A 19,403-nucleotide genomic window follows, 5' to 3' on the forward strand; every position below is an offset into this window, starting at 1 on the left:
TAAAAAGGTGTCTGCACATTTGTGGAAGTTCCTGGGCAGGGGGACTCAGCTCACCCCATCTTCCTGTGAATTCTTGGGGTGGGTGAGAGCCTTCCGGAGGACCCAGGTGAGGAAGAGGCCACGCCCCATCCCTGCTGCCCATGCAGGGCAGGGGGCCTCTCTCACGGCCCTGGAGGTGTGCATTTTGCAAACAACAGTGGATTTCCAGGATTGAGCAACCATTCTTGATTTAATGTAGTCATATTTATCAAACCTGAAATTTGCCTTAAAGGCACAAACAATTTTTGAAACTGATTTGCCTCCAGGAGTTCTTTTAGCTCCCCTGGCATCGGCTCCTCGCTGCTCCCCGCCCTCCCCCTGTGCCCAGTTCTTCACGGCCCCCGCCCCATCACACCCCCTCCTCTGCCTGTGCCATCCTTGCTGGAAGCGGCATTTCTGAAGCCAGCTAAGTACACCACCCAAAGCCATTGCTTTCTGCTGAAATGGTTCGTTTGGCTTCAAACTAGCCCCCGGACCGGACCTGACCAGAGACTGGTATCTGGGTGGGATGCAGTCTGAGATGAGCATCCCTCTCCATTCCCAGGCCTTGGTTTTCCAGTCTGTGAGAGCAAAGGGTTTGAACCACATCACCTCTGAGCTGCCTTCCATCTCTAACTTCCCACCACCATCATGCATGACCCCAGGGTTTGAAACTGCTACAGCCTCCTGCAAACCACACACACACACACACACACACACACACACACACACACACACACACACACCCTGGTGTTTCCAGGTCCTCCTTATAAGGGTAAGGAGAGAGACTGGGGACATAGAGATGTAGAGAATAGAGAAGGAGGCAGAAACACAGAGAGAAGACAGAAGAGAGAACAAAGACAGTACGAATCCGAGTGGACAGGCAGCCAGAACCGGGGCCCCTCAGAGTCGGCGTGCGCCCCCAGGAGCCCCGGGTGCCTGCTTGCTAGCACCACAGAAAAGCTCTGATGGGCATGAGATGCGGCTAACACTCCCCCCCAACACCCGCTCTGCCCCACACCTTGGTGAGCTGCTCAGAAACCCATTCAGTGGGCCCTGTTGGTCCAGGCAGGATCCTGCAGGGCCCACACTGGGGCTCCATCTCCCCTTCTCTCCCGGAGCCAAGAGCCAGGAGCCAGGCTCTGGCCTCGATGCCTCTGGGAGTTGGAGGTCATGGTCGGGGTGGGATGCAATAGGTTCAGGGCCCCGTGTTTCCCGACAGATAAGAGGAAGCAGCCACCTGCCCCAGGGGAAGAGAAGTAGGGGGGCTCAATCCCCCAGGACAGTTGGAGAGACCCCACCCCGGGTGACCCACTCTCTCTCTTTCCCCACCCAGAGCCCCCAGCCCAGAGGAGCAGGCCTGTGGCTGGGCCGGGCAGTGGAGGTCAGCCGAGTCCCTCCGGGCTGGGCCGGGCTGGCAGAGCGGGGCTGGGCCGGGCAGAATGCTGCTGGGCGGTTCTCGGGGGAGAGGAGAATTGAAAAGGAAAAGCTTCTCTGAGGAGGGCAGGAGAGAGGGAGGCCGCATGGGGCACGCGCACGCATACACACACACACACACACACACACACACACACACACACACACACAGCCGCCCTGACTTCGCCTGAGCCTCACTCTGGAGAGGAGCCTCCTCTCTCCGCTCCGGAGCTGCTTTCTGCTGCGTCCCCGCCCATCTGTGCTGTCAGCAGCATCAGCAAAGTTGGCCTCCAACTTGAACGGAACTGAAGTCTCCGGCTCCCAGCAGCTCGGCGGGGCAGCGGGCCGGCCCCAGACGCTGAGCTCCGTGGGTCTGGACAGCCCACCCTCCCACCCTTGCTCCCCGGTGACACTTCGGCCCCTGACCTGTGGGCCCCTGCAGCGGGCTGAGGAATGGTGCGCTGAGGTCCCTCCGGTACCCCCTTCTCACGGTCTGGAACCGAAGCGGCCCAAGGTTCAAGCCAACATGGCCAACCCCGTGCAGCCTCAGTTTCCCCCCGCGCGGGAGCCGGGCGCTGCCTCGCCCCTGGACCTGCCCGAGATGGAGATGCTCCTCAGCAAGGTGGAGGACAAGGGGGACAAGTCCCTGAAGCTGCCCAAGTCCCTTTCAGGGGCTCTGGACCTGGAGCAGAACGGCCACGGGCTGCCCTTCAAGGTGGTATCCGAGGGGCATCGGGAGGCCTCCCTGCCCCGGTCGCCCTCTCGTGCCAGCTCCAGGCGGGCGTCCTCCACTGCCACCGCCTCCTATGCCCAGGACCAAGAAGCCCCCAAAGATTACCTCATCCTTGCCATCGCCTCCTGCTTCTGCCCCGTCTGGCCCCTCAACCTCATCCCCCTCATCTTTTCTATCATGGTAAGTTCTGCCCTTGGCTCCAGGGCCCGGTGGGCCCGGGGTGGCAGGCATGCTCCCTGGCATGGGTGCAGAGAAGCGAGAGCTGGGGCCCAGGGGGTGGGGGAGAGACCCCCCCTTTCTCAGCTGGCCGACTACCCCCCCTTGGAGGAGGGTCCGGGGCCAGGAGAGCGTTTGTTTACTGTTCTTTCATCTCTGCTCTTGACTTCGCACAGAACCCTGTCGGGGAGGGGGCCCCGGGGAGCCCCCTGGAGCTAAATTCCAAAGTTCAGAGACAGCCACGTTGGGGGTCTTGTCTCTGTGGTGGGGCGGGAGGGTTGTCCCCAGGAGTCATTCCTGAGCAGGGCTATGCTATCAGCAGAGGTTGCAGCTGGCGTGGAGTCCCAGGGCCAGTGTTCTCAGGAGGGGGGCCAGCCCCCCACAGCCTCCCCCACACCTCACCCCCTGGCACCTGGGTGTTCTCTGTGCCAGCTCTGGTTTCCAAGAGCCCCAGGGGCTTCCTGCCGAGCACTGGGGGGTGGGGGGCCTGGCTCCCCAGGCTGCTCCTCTCGGGACAGTTCTCGCCAGGCCCTCTGGGCCTTGGTGGTTACCCGTATTTCAGCCTCTGTCCTCAGGGCAGGGGGGGTCTGGGCCGCGGGTGGAAACCGTGTCAGAGGGCACGGGAACCGTGTCAGAGGGCACGCTAGACTTGCCAAGGAGGGCGTGCGGGCTTGTCTCTGTTCTCACGCACTCTTGTGCTGCAGGGTTGTGAGTCCATTGTCTTAGAACGTCCCTGAACCAAGCCATTTGGACAGAGCTACTTGCAGAGGATCCACAGACACGGTCAGCAGATGTGACTTTTGAGGTCTAGCAAGGAGAGAGACAGACAGACAGACTGGGCAGGCAGTGGCGTCCAGAAGGAAGCTAGGAGCAGGGGGCAGTGGTCTGGGTGGGGAGGGACTGTCCCTCTGTCTGGAGCGACTCCTCCGCTGAGCCGTCGACACCAAGCCCCTCGGAGCTGTGGTCACTCGTGCTGTCCAGGCACTGCCCTCTGAGAAAGCCTCTACTTCCTCACACGTCTCTGTCTACCTCACCCCTGCCCTGTCTCCACGGGAAGCCTTCCCAGCCCCATCAGCTCCCGCACCGCCTAAGTCAGGGGGACTTGGCACACAAGAGCCAGGGCTGGGCAGCACCCAGGGTGGGGCCTTTGAGGGGCTCCCTGTGTGCCTGCTGCACGTGGGGACCGCGGGGCAGGGCCAAGCCGCAGGGGTGCCGCCGGTGGCTCTGGGCAGGGCCAGCCTCTTGGTTACAGGGAGAAGCCCCAGGAGGGGAGGCAGGTTGGGGAGGGAACCCCCCCGGGGGCCCAGGAGAAAACAGTTGCTAGCATCTGTCTCCTGGTGGGGGTAGCAGGATGCAGGCCGGGGTGAGCTGCCTTTGTCACAAGAAACCTGGGCCCGAGCCTGGGAAGCCAGTGAGCCCAGGCTCAGTGCGTTTCTATGTCCTTCCCAGGCCCTTGAGTCAGGCCTGATGGGCACCGGGCCAGGGGCAGGGAACCAGGCGCTAACCCAGACATCATCACCAACTCCCAGGAGCCTCCAGTCCAGTGGGGAGAAACTTGTAAACAGATCCTTTCGGCACATTGCAAGAAGTGTTTGTGCTCGGCGAAACCACAAGGTATTGTGTGGCTTCGGGCAAGTCGCTCAAACCTCTCTTCTTCTCAGCGTACCTATCAGCGAAACGGGTTGACGCCGTAACGCCTACATGATAGCGCTGTGTGAGGGCGACACGAGACAAGCCATACACAGGGCTTAAGAACGACACCCAGCACGCGGTTAAAGGCTATCACATAGGAACGGCAACGCGGTGGCAGCGGATCTCCCTAGTGAGGAACGGAAACCCTCACAGGTTTGCTGTGGGGCTTTTTAGAGCTTTGAAATGTAACATATCGTACAGTTCACCTGCCTAAAGGGCAGGGCCATGGTGTTTAGTACAGTCACAGTTAGGTGCAGCCATGCCCACACTCAATTTTAGAACATTTTCCTCGCCTCCAAGGAAACTCTGTACCTTTTTCCTATCATCCCCCCACCCACCCTCTGAGTCTATACACACACCTCACTCTCAATCCCTCCCAAGCCTAAGTGACCACTCATCTTTCTCTATGGACCTGCCTCTTCTGGACATTTTATATACACAGAATCATACAACACGTGGTCCTTCGGGACTGGCTTCTTCCAGTGGCATCGAGTTTTCAGGCTTCGCCCGTGCTGCAGCATGATGTCCATTGGAGGGTTTGAGGCCAGAGAGGGGTGAGGTCAGATTTCCATTTTGGTGGATCAGACTTGTGTAGGGCGAAAGGAGGGGCCGAAGGGGCCCCTCTGAGCCTGGCGGTCGGGACAGGGCGCCTTTGCGGGAGAGCCGGTGAGAGAGGAACGGGCCTGGGCCAGGGCACGGGGCAGGGAACCTCTAAAAGAGGGGACACGGAGCATTCGTTCAGTCGCCCATTCATTCCCTTGAACGGCACGTTGCTTGTTTGGAGAAAAACAAGTGGTAGGGGACGCGCCTTTTTACGCACCAGGCACCATGGTAGGCATGTGGGAAGCCGCTGGAGAAGACCTGGTCTATTTGGCATGAGAAGGGTGTGAGAGTGTGGTGGTCAGGGGAGGTGGCAAGGACCTGCTCTAGGAATTTAAGATTTTTTAAAAATATGTATATTTTTATTGACTTCAGAGAGGAAGGGAGAGGGAGAGAGATAGAAACATCATGATAAAAAAAAAAAAAAGATCAATGATGAGAGAGAAAATCATTGATCAAGCTGCCTCCTGCAGGCCCCTCACTGGGGATCGAGCCTGAAACCCGAGCATGTGCCCTCACCAGGAATCGAACTGTGACCTCCCGGTTCATAGGTCGATGCTCAACCACTGAGCCATGCTGACTGGGCTAGGAATTTAACTTCTATCCCAGTGGCTCTGAGGAGCTTCTAAATATTTTAAGCAGCCCTAGCTGGTCTGGCTCAGTGGATAGAGCACAGGCCTTCCGACTGAAGGGTCCCAGGTTCTATTCCAGTCAGGGGCACATGCCGGGTTGTGGGCTCGATCCCCAATAGGGGGCGTGCAAGAGGAAGCCAATCGATGATTCTCATCATTGATATTTCTATCTCCCTCTCCCTTTCTCTCTGAATTCAATAAAAAAGTATTTAAAATAAATAAATAAAATAAGGATTTTAAGCAGAGGCGTGATGTGGTCAGTTCCCATTTTAAAACCAAACCATTGCGGGAAACGAATGAGAGCAGGCCGGATGGGGACAGGGAGGCCCCGCAGAAGGCCCCTGAGCCGGTGCAGCAGATGGAAGGCCTGCGCTAAGCGGTGGGCTGAGAAAGGAGGGCGCTGAGGAGAGAGGTGCTGAGGAGGGAGGGGCAGTGCTTGCTTTGGAGCCCCGGTAGTCAACTCAAAAACAGCGGCACTATCGCAGAGAACGCTCGGGGTGGGCAGAGGGGAGTGGGCAGAAAAGGGTGTTGGGAAGAAGACTCCTGGGGGTGGGAGGAAAACTGAAAAAGAGGGGAGACACCAGGGAGGAGCGAGTTTGAAGAAGGAGGGAGTCGTCCAACGCAGCGGCGAGATCAGGTTCAATAAGGATGGGTGTCCATGGCTTGGCCACTTATAGATCCCTGGTGACCCTGGTGATGGAGACACTTGGGCAAAATGAGAGAGGTGTCCCGGCCAGTGTGGGTCAGTGGTTGAGCGTCGACCTATGAACCAGGAGGTCATGGTTCCATTACCGGGTTGCCGGCTCAGTCCCCAGCAAGGGGTGTGCAGGAGGCAGCCGATTGATGATTCTCTCTCATCATTGATGTTTCTATCTCTCTCTCCGTTCCTCTCTGAAATCAGTAAAAATGTATTTTCTAAAAAATGAGAGGGATGGATGATGCGAGGTCCCTGTGGAAGGGAGAGATGGGGTCCAGAAGAAAGACCTCCTCCCTGGGAGCTGGGAGGAGAGGCACGAGGGAGGAAGCAGATGGAAATACTCAAAGAAAAGGGAGTCGTTCATGCTGTATGAGGTCCATGCCACCAGGGACACGGAGGGCGAGGTTGTTTGCTGGGAAATAAGGGCCTGAGGGCAGAGGGGAGGAGAGGTGAGTAGGCACAACAGGTCAATGGCCCGAGGGCTCTGCTCAGGCTGGGGACCAGGGGTCTGAGTTGTGATCGGCCTGCGTGGTGGCGTGGCTTTTCTCCAGCTGTACATACAGGGTCACTGATGTGACATGGGGCCCACCCACGCCTGGGATGGCAGAATTGCCACAAGGGCAGGACCCAGTGGCACAGAAGATGCTAGCCCGGGTGACGACGCACCCAAGGATCGGGCTGGACTGGGAGGCAGTGAGGCCAGGAAGACGGTAATCGCCTTGGAAGAGAGGAGGTTGGTCACAGGTTGGGGTTCAAAGAAAGTCCAAGGGCAGGTGCTGTGAGAGCATGAGGGTGGGAGAGAGATTGGGGTGGGATTTCAGAGGAGGAGCCAAGGCAGGGGTGGGGTGTAGTTGTGGAGATGAATTTCTAAAGGGAGCCAGAGAGAAGGAACAGAGGCAGCCCAGGGATGAGGGGTAATATTACGACTTCTCACCACGTGCTTGCTAACTGTGAGGCACAGGTCCAAACACGGCATATGTATGTTACCGCGTTTAATCCAGACTATGACCCTGTGGGGTCTAGGTATTGCTATTGCTCTCAATGCACAGACGAGGACATTCCAGTGCGGATGGACGTGGTGACTGGGAGCCCAGATGCCTGAGCCCACGCTCTTGTCCCTGCCCATCCCACAGCCTGCCTCCTGAACCAGGGGTGCCCCGGCGGGAAGCGTTCTTGGGGGTGCCCACAGTAGTCTTCCCTCTTCTGGGAACCAGTCTAGTTCAGAGGAAACTCCCATTTCCCAGGGAGGGCGGGCTCAGGTGTTCATCGAGGGCTGAATCCCTGGGTCCCACCCAGACAGCCAGGGGTGCAGGAGGGCCGGAGAGGGCAGCAGGGAGTGAGACCCTGTGCCGGTGTCTCCAGGTCCTGGGGACAGGCCTCAGGACTGCTCCCCTGAAGCCCCCCCCCCCCACTGGCTCCCAAGGGGAGGATCAGGCCATCGATCCCGGGTGGAAGGAGAGCCCAGCCCTGGCAGCTGTCGAGAGCATACTGTCCGCAGAGCAAGTCCTAAGATGAGGCTGACGGAGTGCGGCTGATTGTTCCCACTTCACAGATGAGACAACTGAGCTGTACAGAACAGCACCTGGCCCGCGGCCACCCAGCTGGATGCTGAATCCAGTGTTCTCTCCCTGGTCCCGCCCTGCATCTGCCCCTGGGGACGAGGATGGTGTGTCCCTCCCAGGAAAGCCAAACCTTTCAGGCATCTGTGGGGGGAGGGAAGAATTCCACTTCTCCTCTTCCCCTACCCTCCTTGCCCCAGCCACTAATCTCCCCTCCCCCCCCCGCACTGTTCTCTTCCTCCCCCCAACTCCATCAGTGGAAGAGCAATGGACCAGTAGGTCCTTCTCTCTGTGGCTTTGACAGTGGCCTGCTGTGACCAGGGCTGGGGGATCAGGGCTGTACCTGCAGAGTTGTCCAGACTCCGCCGTGTGCTCAGAACTGCAGCCTCCCGTGAGCCTCCTGGGGTGGCCAGGGCAAGGCTGACTTCATCCATTTTACTTCCGGGCCAGGCTGAGACATGGCCATGCTCCTCAAAGCCAGCAACGTCTGCTGTCCAGATCCTGGAGCTGGACCCCAGGCAGCGGGCCTTCGGTGGACAAAGGTGATAAAATAAGCATCAGATGGACCTGGGGGAGCGTCCCAGCTCTGTCCCTTTGACGCCACCTGACCGTGTCCAAATCTCACAGCCTCCTTCCTTAGCCTCAGTTTCCTCTTCTGCAAAATAGGTTTAATAAAACCATCTGCCTCATCGGGTTTTGGGAGGGTTCATGAGGTAATACGTGTGGAAACCCCTAGCCCTGAGCTGGCACGTAGTAAACGGAGTGGGTGCTGTGACGAACATAAATGAAACTGCAACATCAGAGGGAAGGGCAGATCCCAAGGGGACGGGCAATTCTGACTTCAACCAGTTTGGGGATAATGAAGTCTCACCGTCATACACCACCCAGGGGAGCTGGGCAGCCCTGTCTGTGGTTTTGGGGAGCCTCCACGCAGCCCCTACTCTGTAGGTTGTTTCTGCAAATGTGGGAGCTTCAACACCCCTTCCGTAGGCACTTGGATGCCCTCGTTATTTAACTGACATGGTGCAGGCTCACGCTCATCCATCCCTTCACTCAGCAAGAGTCCCAGCCAGGCTGCTGGTCAGCCGGTCAGCTGGCTTCACATGTTGAAAACCTTCGGAATTGGTTGGTAAACAGCTGCTATCTCAGGCCCCTCAGCTTTTCCAGTTCCTTCCCATCCGCCATTGCAGCTGCTCCAACTCTGCCCCTGGAACCTCCACCGTTCTTCCCCACTCTTTTTTAAACATAAGTGTATTGGGGTGACCCTGGCTAAGAAAATTATATTGGTCTCAGGTGCACAGTTCTACAGCACATCATCTGTACACTGTCCTGTGTGCTCACCACCCCAAGTCAAGTCTCCGTCAATCACCGTCTATCCCCCTCTACTCTTCGCCACTCTGCACCACAGAGGGGTTAGCTTGCAGCCAGGGCCTGGCAGAAACAACTGCACTGCTGCAGAGCGAGGGCTGTGCAGGGGCATGGAGCAGAGCACCCCTCTGTTTTATCCCGCCGGGAGGTGCTTGGCCTCCGTGGAAGGACCAATAGCAGACCAGCCCTGGCACATCTTGTCAGTCTCAGCGCTGCTGGGGTTTGGCCTGAGCCTCAGGGGGGCAGGAAGCAGCTCTCCCCAGCATCCTCCCCAGCCCCCACCCACTCTCAGACTTTTTTCAGTCTTTCTTCCCCGATCTATTAACTTGAATTCATTTTCTCCCTCACCATTCCCACAGCCGTTGCAATCTCAGATGATCTATTAATTCACAGTCATTATAATCATTACTGAAATTATTAGTGTGCCTTCGACTTAAGCCATTTTGTACAAGGAGACGATGCCACTAAGTGGGGATGAGAGAGCAGCTGGTACTTCCTCGTGAAAAGAAATGAGGGTCTTTTTCCTCCCTGTAGCCAAGGAATGGGTCATTCACTTGGTAACTGATGGGGGGTTGGGGGGGTGGGCGGCTTCAGAAATGAGTGCCAGCCAGTGGTGAGGAGCTTCTATGTCTAAAAGTAGGGTCCTACTCTTCGAGGCAGCTATTTCCCTCCATTTCACAGGTGAGAAAACAAAGACTTACAGGACAGTTGTGAGGTTTACACTGGAGAGCGCAGATAAAGTGTCTGACACATCAAAGCCGCCGCAATCAGGTCTGCCCCGTTCCATCCGGCCATTCCCAGTGTCGCTACCTCAACCGGGACTCTCCGGCTCTGAGGAACGTGCATGACTGGGAAGCAAGGACTGATGGTTCTGTGGATAAAGAAGAGAGACTGGGCTTAGTGTGACTGGGGAAATTCTCCCTGTTGCCTCCCCCTGTCCACCTCTCAGTCCCAGCCAGCCCCGTGTGCTCCTCTCTCCATGGTCCTGAATCATTGCTGCACTCACTGCTACTTCTCTGCAAAGTCAGGGGCAGGACTCATCTCAAGCGCTGCTCCCCGTCCCCTGCATGCCAGGCTTACCGCTGAGAATGACTCCCTTTGTCATGACTCCAGGAAGCCCCAGAATCTCTAAAGCCAGACTTCCTGGGAGTCCCGGGAGCCTTCCTGTATGTTGGCCTCCCTTCCCCCCAATGTTGCCTTGGTGGAACTGTTTAGTGACCCGGGCTGGCCACGCAGAGAGCTGGAGGTGGCGTGGGCTAGTGCTCATTTCCTTCAAGAATCTGCTCTTTAACACTGAGCGTGCCCCTGGCTAGGTTCAGTGGTTAGAAAACAGACCCTCCTCGTGGTTTTTCTCTCTTCTTTTATTCTTGACTTCCTCAATGATACCAAAAGGGAGGAGGCATGGTCCCTGCCCTCAAGGAGCGTACAGTCTAAAGGGAGAGACTGACATAGCCACCAGGTGCTAAGAGAGAAGAAGAGAAAGGTCCAAGATGTGATGGGAGCCCCAAGCAGGGGCTGACTCATTGTTTGTGGGAGTCAAAGAAAGTTTTACTGGAGGTGGCTCTTGTCAAGATGGCAAAATGGTGATGAGAAAAGGCATTCCAGCACAGATAGTACGTGTAAAGGCTCAGGGGCATAAAACTATCTCTTTTATGGGGAGTCATATGACCAGGCCTGTATTTCAAAGACGTCCCCTTGGCTGTCAAGAAGAGGTTGGACGAGGGCAAGGGTGGAGCAGAGCGAAGAGATGCAGTATATACTGGGAGTGGGCTAGGAGAAAGGTCAGGAATTCTTACCTGATTGCATTTGAGGTGGGGAGAGACAGAGGTCAGGTCCAGGAGGGAGATGCTAGGATTCTCTCCCGGAAATTAGAGCTACAGAAAGCAGCTGTGCAATGAGGCTTTGCTATTCACGGTGAACCTGCCAGAGCGAGGAACCTTGCTGAGGCTGGGCACCAAAGATGAGGATGAAAAAAGTACTCTGTTCCCCTGGGGGAGACAGATACCAGGAGGAGCCTCCCGTATCCCCCCACTCCACTGCCATCAAAATCAAGCTGGGGGCAGGTGGGAGAAAGCAGGTGGAGGGAAGAAAGAGGAAACGGAGGAGCGGTAGGTTCCTGGACACAGAGTGATCGTGTGATTCGCATCCTAACTGGGACATTTCTGAACGTGGAAGGAGTGCTGTTGGTACTTTTCACAAGACTCCCCAGGTAGACTTCCCTTCCAGAACAGGTCTGCCTCCTCTGCTAAGGTTCATGGGTTATGATCCTGTTCCCTTCACAGACTCAATGGAGGGATAACAATAAACATATTTCATTGCTATATTTATTATTTTTAATATCTTTTTTATTTATTTCAGAGAGGAAGGGAGAGGGAGATAGAAACATCAATGATGAGAGAGAATCATTGATCTCCTGGTTCATAAGTCGACGCTCAACCACTGAGCCACCTCGGCTGGGCTCATTACTATATATGTATTGAGCACTTACTATTGCCAGGCACCAAGCTAAGCCCCCCTACTTACAGTATCTCATTTAATCCCCACCACAACCGGATGAGGTGGGTACCAATTTTACCTGACGAAGAAACTAAAGCATAGGAAAGGTAAGCCACTTGTCCAGGGTCACACAGTTAAGGATGGAGCTGGGAAGGCATCCGGGTCTGGCTCCAGAACCTGTGCTCTTAGCCAGACGACCCTTCTAGGGGGCTGGAGGCTACACCTGCTCCTGGTGGGGTCCCTGCCATGTCCGGGAGGGCTGTTGCCTAAGCCCCACTCCATGCCCCCTCCTCATGCCAAACCCACCTTCTCTTTCATCTCTTGCTGGATGACATTGGTCCATGGTCACTGACACCCCTGAGGTCCAGAGGCACGAACACTCACAACTTTCTGTGCAGATCCACCTGCAGACCTGTCCAGGCGTGAGATTCCCTGCACCCACATTCACCCAGTCTCCAAGGACAGGAGCGCTCTCCACTGCTGCCCATAGTTCACCCTTGTGCTCAGGTCCAGACCTGCCGCCCAGGGATATTGGGGTGCCAATCACTCCTTGGTCTTTTCACCCTCACCCTCTTCACTGGATCTTTTTTCTTTCCTGTCTTGAAGGAATCCTCTATGTCTCACCCAGTCGTACACCCCCCAGTGCATAGAGGACAAAATCCAGATTCTGTTTTGTAAAAGCCAGGGCCCTTCTTTTTTTGGTTAATCCTCACCTGAGGATATCTTCCCATTGATTTTTAGACAGAGTAGAAGGGAGGAGGAGAAAAGAGAGAGAGAGAAACATCGATGTGAGAGAGACACATCGATTGGTTGCCTTCCATTCATGTCCTGACCAGGGCCCAGGGATCAAGCCTGCAACTTAGTTATGTGCCCTTGACCGGAACTGAACCCGGGACCCTTCCGTCCCAGCACCAATGCTCTATCCGCTGAGCCAGACCAGCTAGGCCCAGGGGGCCCTTCTTGATCTGGCCTTACTCCACTTCTCCGGTTGCTTCTCTCAGAATGCCTGCATGCTCCAGCTCCTTATCCGTAAATGGCCTAGTAACAGCCCCTAACTCATGTGGTGTTAGGATCAAATGCTCTAGGGCAGGGGAGGGGAACTTTTTTCTGCCCAGGGCCATTTGGGTATTTATAACATCATTCATGAGCCATACAAATTCATCAACTTAAAAATTAGCCGCTATATTGGGTCAAACATTTAAATTAACTCACCCCTAATGCCATGGCAGGGCCAGACCAAATGATTTCATGGGCCTTCGAAGGCCCAGGGGCCGGACATTCCCCACCCTGGCTCTAATGGATGGCAAGCGTTTAACATACTTCCTGAGATAAGGTACACTCTCCAATAATGTAAGGGATCATGATTATTCCGGTGAAGGTGGAGGAATCCTGGTTGCTTCCCAGAGGGGGCGGCATTGGAGCAAGTCCTTGAAGGCTGGAGAGGAGGTGTGGTGGAGCAGGAATGCAGGCAGGAGGCATGTGGGCGCCAGTGCACATGCCCCGAGTGGCTCAGAATGGCTAGGCCCAGAGGTTGTGGAGGAGATAGGAGAGGGTAAAATCAGAAAAGGCAAAGCTAACCTGAGTTGAGTCTTTGGTCTGTGGACAGTGAGGGGCCGTGGGAGATACTTGGAGGGAGTGAGGAACGCAGCCACCATCATCCTGCTGAACTTCTGCAGCAGCTCCTGGAGCGCAGCCTCCTCTCTGATCGCACACGGCCAGAGGGGCCTTTGGAAACCACGCCTCTGCCCTAGCCTCCCATCTTCCCTGGCTCCCACTGCTTCTGGGGTAAGAGCCAACCTCCTTCCTGTATGGGCAGAGCCCTGCCTGGCCTGGCCCCACCCACCTCCTCTTGCTCACTCTCTCAGTTCCAGCCACACGGGTGGGTTCCCATCGATCCCTCCTGCTTCCTTCAGACACTGATGTATGGAACATCTACACGTTGGCCGTGCACTGGCTCCCTCCCTCCGGGTCTTTGCTGTTCTCGCTGCTGGAATACTCTCCTTCCTCTTACAAAAGGTCTATTTAGTTCTTACTCATCCTTCACATCTCAATCCAAACGTCCTTCCTCCAGAAAGTCTCCTCTGGCTCTCCCCTTTCATAAGGCCTCACAGTACCAGGCCCCTCTCTGTTGTAACACTACCCACAGTTGCAACTTTACCTCTCTTTGTGGGATCCCGATGGGGGCCAGCCTCCCCACCAGGCCGTGAGCTAGGAACGGGGACTCTCTAGCCCCCTGCTGCATCCCGGGCCCTCGCACAGTGCCTGGCGTAACCTGTGCAGTGAAACTGTGGTTTGGGGAATAGAAAGGAGAAGAAGAGAGCGTGGGGCTGGGGGTCTTCAGGAGGCTGCTGTCATGGCTTGAACAAGAAGTGGTGCCTGGAACTTGGGCAGATGCAAAGGACCTAGAGGGGGGACGTGCACTGAAATTGACTAGGAGCTCAAGCTGATTAGCAGGGGGGATGGGAGAGCAGGATGATTCCGGTTGTTTGCCAATAACTGGGGCTTGGGCAAGTGGAAGGGGGGGTGCAAGGCCAGGAGCAGGTCTGGGAAGTCGGAAGCTATGGCTGTGAGCAAAGCAAGTTTGAGCGACCCTGTGACAGGAGCGTGGGGCTGGCCTAGAAGGAGCTTGAGACAGGGAAGCCTGGGATGGGTGGGAGTGGGCTTGGTTAGAATTCTGAGAGGCGAAGAGGACAGAACCCTGGGGAGGGGGTTGCCCACATGAAGAGAACAGAGAGGGCAAGGGTAGCATCTCTGAACTTCAGTTTCTTCAAAAGCTGGCAACACCGATACTGATTGAAACGGAATCACTCCTTGCTCTCCTGTGCCTGTTGTTTTAGACAGGTTCATACTAAAGAGTTTAAACAGTAAAAAAAAAAAAAAATAGCGGGCAACACTGCCAACCTCTTAGGATGATTCTGAGGCTGAATGAGATAACGTAGGTCCAGTCCTTAGCCAGCTGCCTGGTACAAAATAAGGGCTCGATAAATCGTCATCATCAAGGTACTTGACCGCATGTCCATTCTGAACTCAGGGGTCTCAAAGAATCAGAAAACAAATAACCAACTAAGTGGCCTGAGGCAGCCACACCCTCGGAGGACTCCCGGGCGTGCCGGTTCTAGAAGTCACACATCCGGGAGTTCTAGAGCTGGAGGTCACGGGCCAGCCCTTGCCAACAAGTTGACAAGTGCTCCCGGCAGGGGCATAAGATGAGGGAGACGCCTGGGACACGCCCCCTACTGAGCCGCCCAGCACGCTCTCTGTTCCTGCCCTCGCCCACCTGACTTCACCACGTTAAATAGGGCCCGGCAACACCCAGCTCACTGAGGAGGGTGGCTCCCCAGCCCCAGCCTCCTTGGTTCAAGCCCAAGACACCTGCCTTTCTGTGTGAGCCAGGACGTGGGCTTGGTTGAACTAGGATGTGGTTCCTGGGTGGGAAGGGAGAGCCAGGGATTTTTTTTCTTTTGTGGCAAGAGGGAGCTCACAGAGAAAAGGAGACAGGCCAGCAGGCCATGGAGAAAGCCACAGGCACTGCCTTCGCCTCTCGGCGCAGCCACAGCAGTGAGCCTAGGCCTGGGGCCTGGGAGCGGGGAAGCTGGCCTACCTGCTCCTACCAGCTCATTGTAGCCTGGACCTGGGTCTCCACTCTACCGCCCTGTGGCTCTGTGACTCTGCATTGCTTGGTTCTGCTCCAGCTGTCCTCAGCCGGCAAGGGCCAGGCTTGGTTAAGGTCCCAGCCCCTTGAATCCAGGCCACTTCTCGAGGAGAAGCCCACATCCTCTCCCCTGAGGGGGCAGCTGGAGTGCGGGCTGCAGTGGGACCAGGTGTGTTCCAGAGTGTGTTCCGGGCCAGGCCCGCCCAGGGCTGTGAGGACAGCCTTCCTGAGGTCCCTGCCACCCACCCTCTCTCTGCAGTCTCGAAGTAGCGTGCAGCAGGGGGACATAGACGGGGCCCGGAGGCTGGGCCGCCTGGCCCGGCTGCTCAGCATCACCTTCATCATCATGGGGATCATCATCATCATTGTGGCCGTGACCGTTAACTTTGCAGGTGAGTCCCCGCCACATGCCAGCCAAGGCTGTAGCCTGGCCTCTGGGGCAGGGGCAGTGGGGGGAAGGTCGGAGCCTGCGGGGACCACAGCCTAGCCTTTCATTCCCAAAGAGCAGCTCAGTTCCAGGCAGTAGCCAGCTGAGCAGGCTGGCTGTGTGCCCCGTCTTATTCCTGGAAAGTGGATCAAAAGGAAAGGGGGGGGCAAGAGCGTGACCCAGGAACCAAGAGGTCACGAGTCAGGGCACATACCCAGGTTGCAGGCTCGACGCCCAGCCTGCAGCCAATCAGTGATGTTTCTCTCTCATCGATGTTTCTATCTCTCCCCCTTCCTCTCTCTCTAAAAACCAATAAAAACATATTTAAATAAAAGAAAGAGCACAGGCCTAGGAGCCAGAGGCTGGGATGTCTAGCTGAACCCTAGGGGCTTTCCTGTCTGGAGCCATCGGAAGAAGCCTCCAGCACAGAGGCTTTTGTGAGCATCACCCGAGATGACGGATGTGTCCGTCTTTGTAAATGGCGCTGAGGCAGCCAGGACAGGCCGGAAGTAAACAATGCACAGGGTGGAAGTCAGGAAGGGAACACATCTGTGAGCACCCAGAGGTGGCCCAGGAGGTTCTCCAAGCAGGGGAGCCATTCCCAAGGGTGACTCCAGCGGCTCACAAGGCCCATGCAGCTCCCCAGACAGAAAGAAAGACAGACAGAAAGCAGACAGACAGACAGACACACACACACACACACAACACACACACATGCACACACACACACAGACGGAAGCCCCCAGGGATCTCGGCCCCTTGCAGTGACCAACCCAGGCTTTTCCCTAAAGACCTTGCTCCCCTAGATGGGCCCCATGGAGCAGCGGCAGTGGCTGCTGACCCCGGGAACGTGTCAGAAATGCAGACTCTCAGGCTCCACCCAGACGCACTGAATCAGAATCTGCATCTTACTGAGATCCCCAGCCAATCGTTAATGTTTGGGAGGCACTGGTCTAGACCCATGGTCGGCACACTGCGGCTCGCGAGCCACATGCGGCTCTTTGGCCCCTTGAGTGTGGCTCTTCCACAAAATACCACGGCCTGGGCGAGTCTATTTTGAAGAAGTGGCATTAGAAGAAGTTTAAGTTTAAAAAATTTGGCTCTCAAAAGAAATTTCAATCGTTGTACTGTTGATATTTGGCTCTGTTGACTAATGAGTTTGCCGACCCCTGGTCTAGACTATGGGGTGTTCAACTTGGGGCAGAAAGCCTGGGATTCAGCCGTGGGGTCATGGGCAACCGTGGCCACTGAGGAGAGGGAAGAGGTCAGGTTTGCAATCAGCCTGCCGGGTTCAAAACCCACAGTTCCTCTCTGGTGGATTGAAGCATCTTCCGTGACCTCCCCGAGTCTGATAGACACGCAGGCACGTGAGAGGCAGGGACCCACCCGCCCGGGGCATCCGCCTCAGTATCACCTACGACGCCTCAGCCGCCATGATGCCTCTATCCTGCTGCTGCTTGTCATGCCGGCCATGGCTCTTTCTTTTAAAGTATGTTTTTATTGATTTTTAGAGAGAGAGGAAAGGAGAGGGATGAGAGAGAGAATCGTTGATGAGAGAGGAACACCATCGATCAGATGCCTCCTGCACGGCCCCGGTTGAGAATCGAGCCCGCAACCTGGGCGTGTGCCCTGACTGGGAATCGAACCTGGTTTCTGGGTCAACGCTCAACTGCTGAGCCACACTGGCCGGGCAGCCATGACCCTTTCGATGGCACGTGACAACCACGGAATTCAAAATGGTAGAGGGAACTGTTGAGCGTCCACTAGGAAATCCAAGCATAGATGGCTCTATGTGCAGGGCTCACAGGCCTCAGTCCTCTCACCGGCAGTTCATCTCCACCAAGAGCCCCAAACCAGGTGGTCCCCGTTGCCCCGTCCCACGAGGAAACAAACACCCAAATCCTCAAAACGGGGACCCAGGACCCCATGCTCTGAGCTCTGTTCTGCCGTAACTGTCCTTTTCTTTACAGTCCAGAAGAATTAGAGACGGGACCAGGGCTCGGCCAGCAGAGGCAGCCCTGGCCAGCTGGCGTTCCCACCCCACCCCCTCACCCCACGGAGGACAGGACGGGGGCTGCCAAGGGCCCACCTGTCCCCAGGCTCCAAAAGCATGAACTCAGAGGGACCTTCTGTCACTCCTTTGCCGTCCACATCAGATGGGAAAAGCCAGAGGAAGGAAGGAAGGAAGGAAGGAAAAGAAGGAAGGAAGGAAGGAAGGAAGGAAGGAAGGAAAATGGACTTGAACCAGTGAATAATGTGGTTTAACCTCATGGACACAGCCTGGCATTTGCCCCCCCGTGTTCTGGCTTCTTCCTCATCCCCACACTTTCCTGGCATCTACCAAGCAGCGTATACTGCCAGCAGGAGCAGAAACCAGCCGCAGGAGCCAGGAGCCGTGGTGGGAGAGAGCAGCCCACGCCCCGCAGGGCCAGGCGCAGAGTCACGGGACTTTCTGGATCTTTGTGTTTTTCTCGAGGAGGGATAGAGAGGACTGTTTGCACGCGTGCGCCACATGCCTGCTGCGATCCCGGCCGTGCCCTGACCTCAGAGGCCGAGGGATGCTCAGCACACGGACCACAGCCGCCCTGGATGGAGGCGACAACCACACCCCCTCCCCCGCCCCTATTGCAGGGTGGAGGCGCTGAAAGGAATGTTGGTGAAGACGGGAACAGGGACAGCGCGACACAGACCTCTTCCCGAACTTTTTCTGCCGGGAACTATGGTCCCAGCGGGTCTCCCAGGATGCCCCAGTCCACCTCCCGCCCCTCCCTGTGCTGATGCCCGGGGCACCAACCAAGAACTCCTAGGGCCTAACTGCCAGCTGGTGAGGACCCCGGGCCCGAGCTTCCTCCTGCCATGGCCGCCCCCTGGTCTGGGGTACAAACTTGGGGCCCCGTACAGAGCAGCTCAGATGGGGCATGTTCCCCTCTGCCCCTGGCCATCCACAAACAGCTGAGGCTCTGCCTGGAGGAGGCTTTGGGACCCCCCCTGGGGGGCACTTCCCAAGGGCTCCTGGCCGTTGGCAGTGTGTGTGCTCCCTGTAGGGAAGTGGGCCAGAGCGTTTTTATGAAGGTTTAGTGTTTCTTGGCCTAGAGAATCCCAAGACAGAGGGAAGAGCTGGGCTGAAGGGCCCGTCTGTGGGAGAGGCGGGGCTGGACACCATGGCCCCTGGGCCGCCTGCCTGGCTTTTGGCCCCAGATTCTCCCCCAAATTCCGTGCCCCCCTTCCCCACTGGCTTTGGCTCCCAGACTCTGGGAGAGGGATGTACCAGGCCTTCCCGCCTGGGGGCCCTGCCCAGCAGCCAGGGTCACTGTGCTCAGTGGAGGGCAGGTTCCTAGCCGCAGCCAGACTGGCCCCCGGTTGGCCAAGAATGTTCCCCTGAGCCTGTTCACAATGCTTATGCTCCTCTTGGGACCCCTGCCAGCCTCCCACCCTCCGCATGGCCCTGGGAGGGCGTCTGTTGGCCTAGACTCTGTCTGCCAGGGCAGCTCTGGGTCCTGAGCGCAGGCCAACCCAAGTGACCGCCAGGAGGGGAGGGCGCAGGCCCGGGATCCCTCGGGGGAGGCTTTGCTGAGTCAGCCCCCCGCCAGGAAATCAGCTCCAGCCTCTCCCCGCCCTAAAGGAGAGCTGGTTGTGTTTGCTTTATGGGAACTTTGAGGCCAAAAGAGAGATGCCCTGGTTGTGGGGGCGGGGGTGGGGGGGGGGGTGGGGGGGAGGAGGGGGAGGATCTGGGGGTGATCCAGAGTATTTGTGTCACCTGCAAGGTCAGGCCAGGGAGACCGAGGCCTATGGGAACTGAGGTTCACAGGCCCCGGCTCTGGGCGGAGGGATCAGCAGTCCCAGTCTCCCAGCAGGCGCCACGGGGCCTCAGCTCAGCTTTCAGGGAGAAGAGAGAAA

The 19,403-nt window shown here is 56.9% G+C and overlaps 1 protein-coding gene across 1 annotated transcript; it reads left to right on the forward strand.

The window, feature by feature from the left end:
• Nucleotides 1-1,960: 1,960 nt before the first annotated feature.
• Nucleotides 1,961-19,185, forward strand: TRARG1 (trafficking regulator of GLUT4 (SLC2A4) 1). Its single transcript, XM_008147939.3, has 3 exons — nucleotides 1,961-2,347; nucleotides 15,339-15,471; nucleotides 17,477-19,185. Exons 1-3 carry the CDS (start codon nucleotides 1,961-1,963, stop codon nucleotides 17,488-17,490), a joined length of 534 nt encoding a protein of 177 aa, XP_008146161.2. The 3' UTR covers nucleotides 17,491-19,185.
• Nucleotides 19,186-19,403: the final 218 nt, after the last annotated feature.

The sequence above is a fragment of the Eptesicus fuscus genome, chromosome 20, assembly GCF_027574615.1.
Source record: "Eptesicus fuscus isolate TK198812 chromosome 20, DD_ASM_mEF_20220401, whole genome shotgun sequence".
Taxonomy (NCBI): domain Eukaryota; kingdom Metazoa; phylum Chordata; class Mammalia; order Chiroptera; family Vespertilionidae; genus Eptesicus; species Eptesicus fuscus.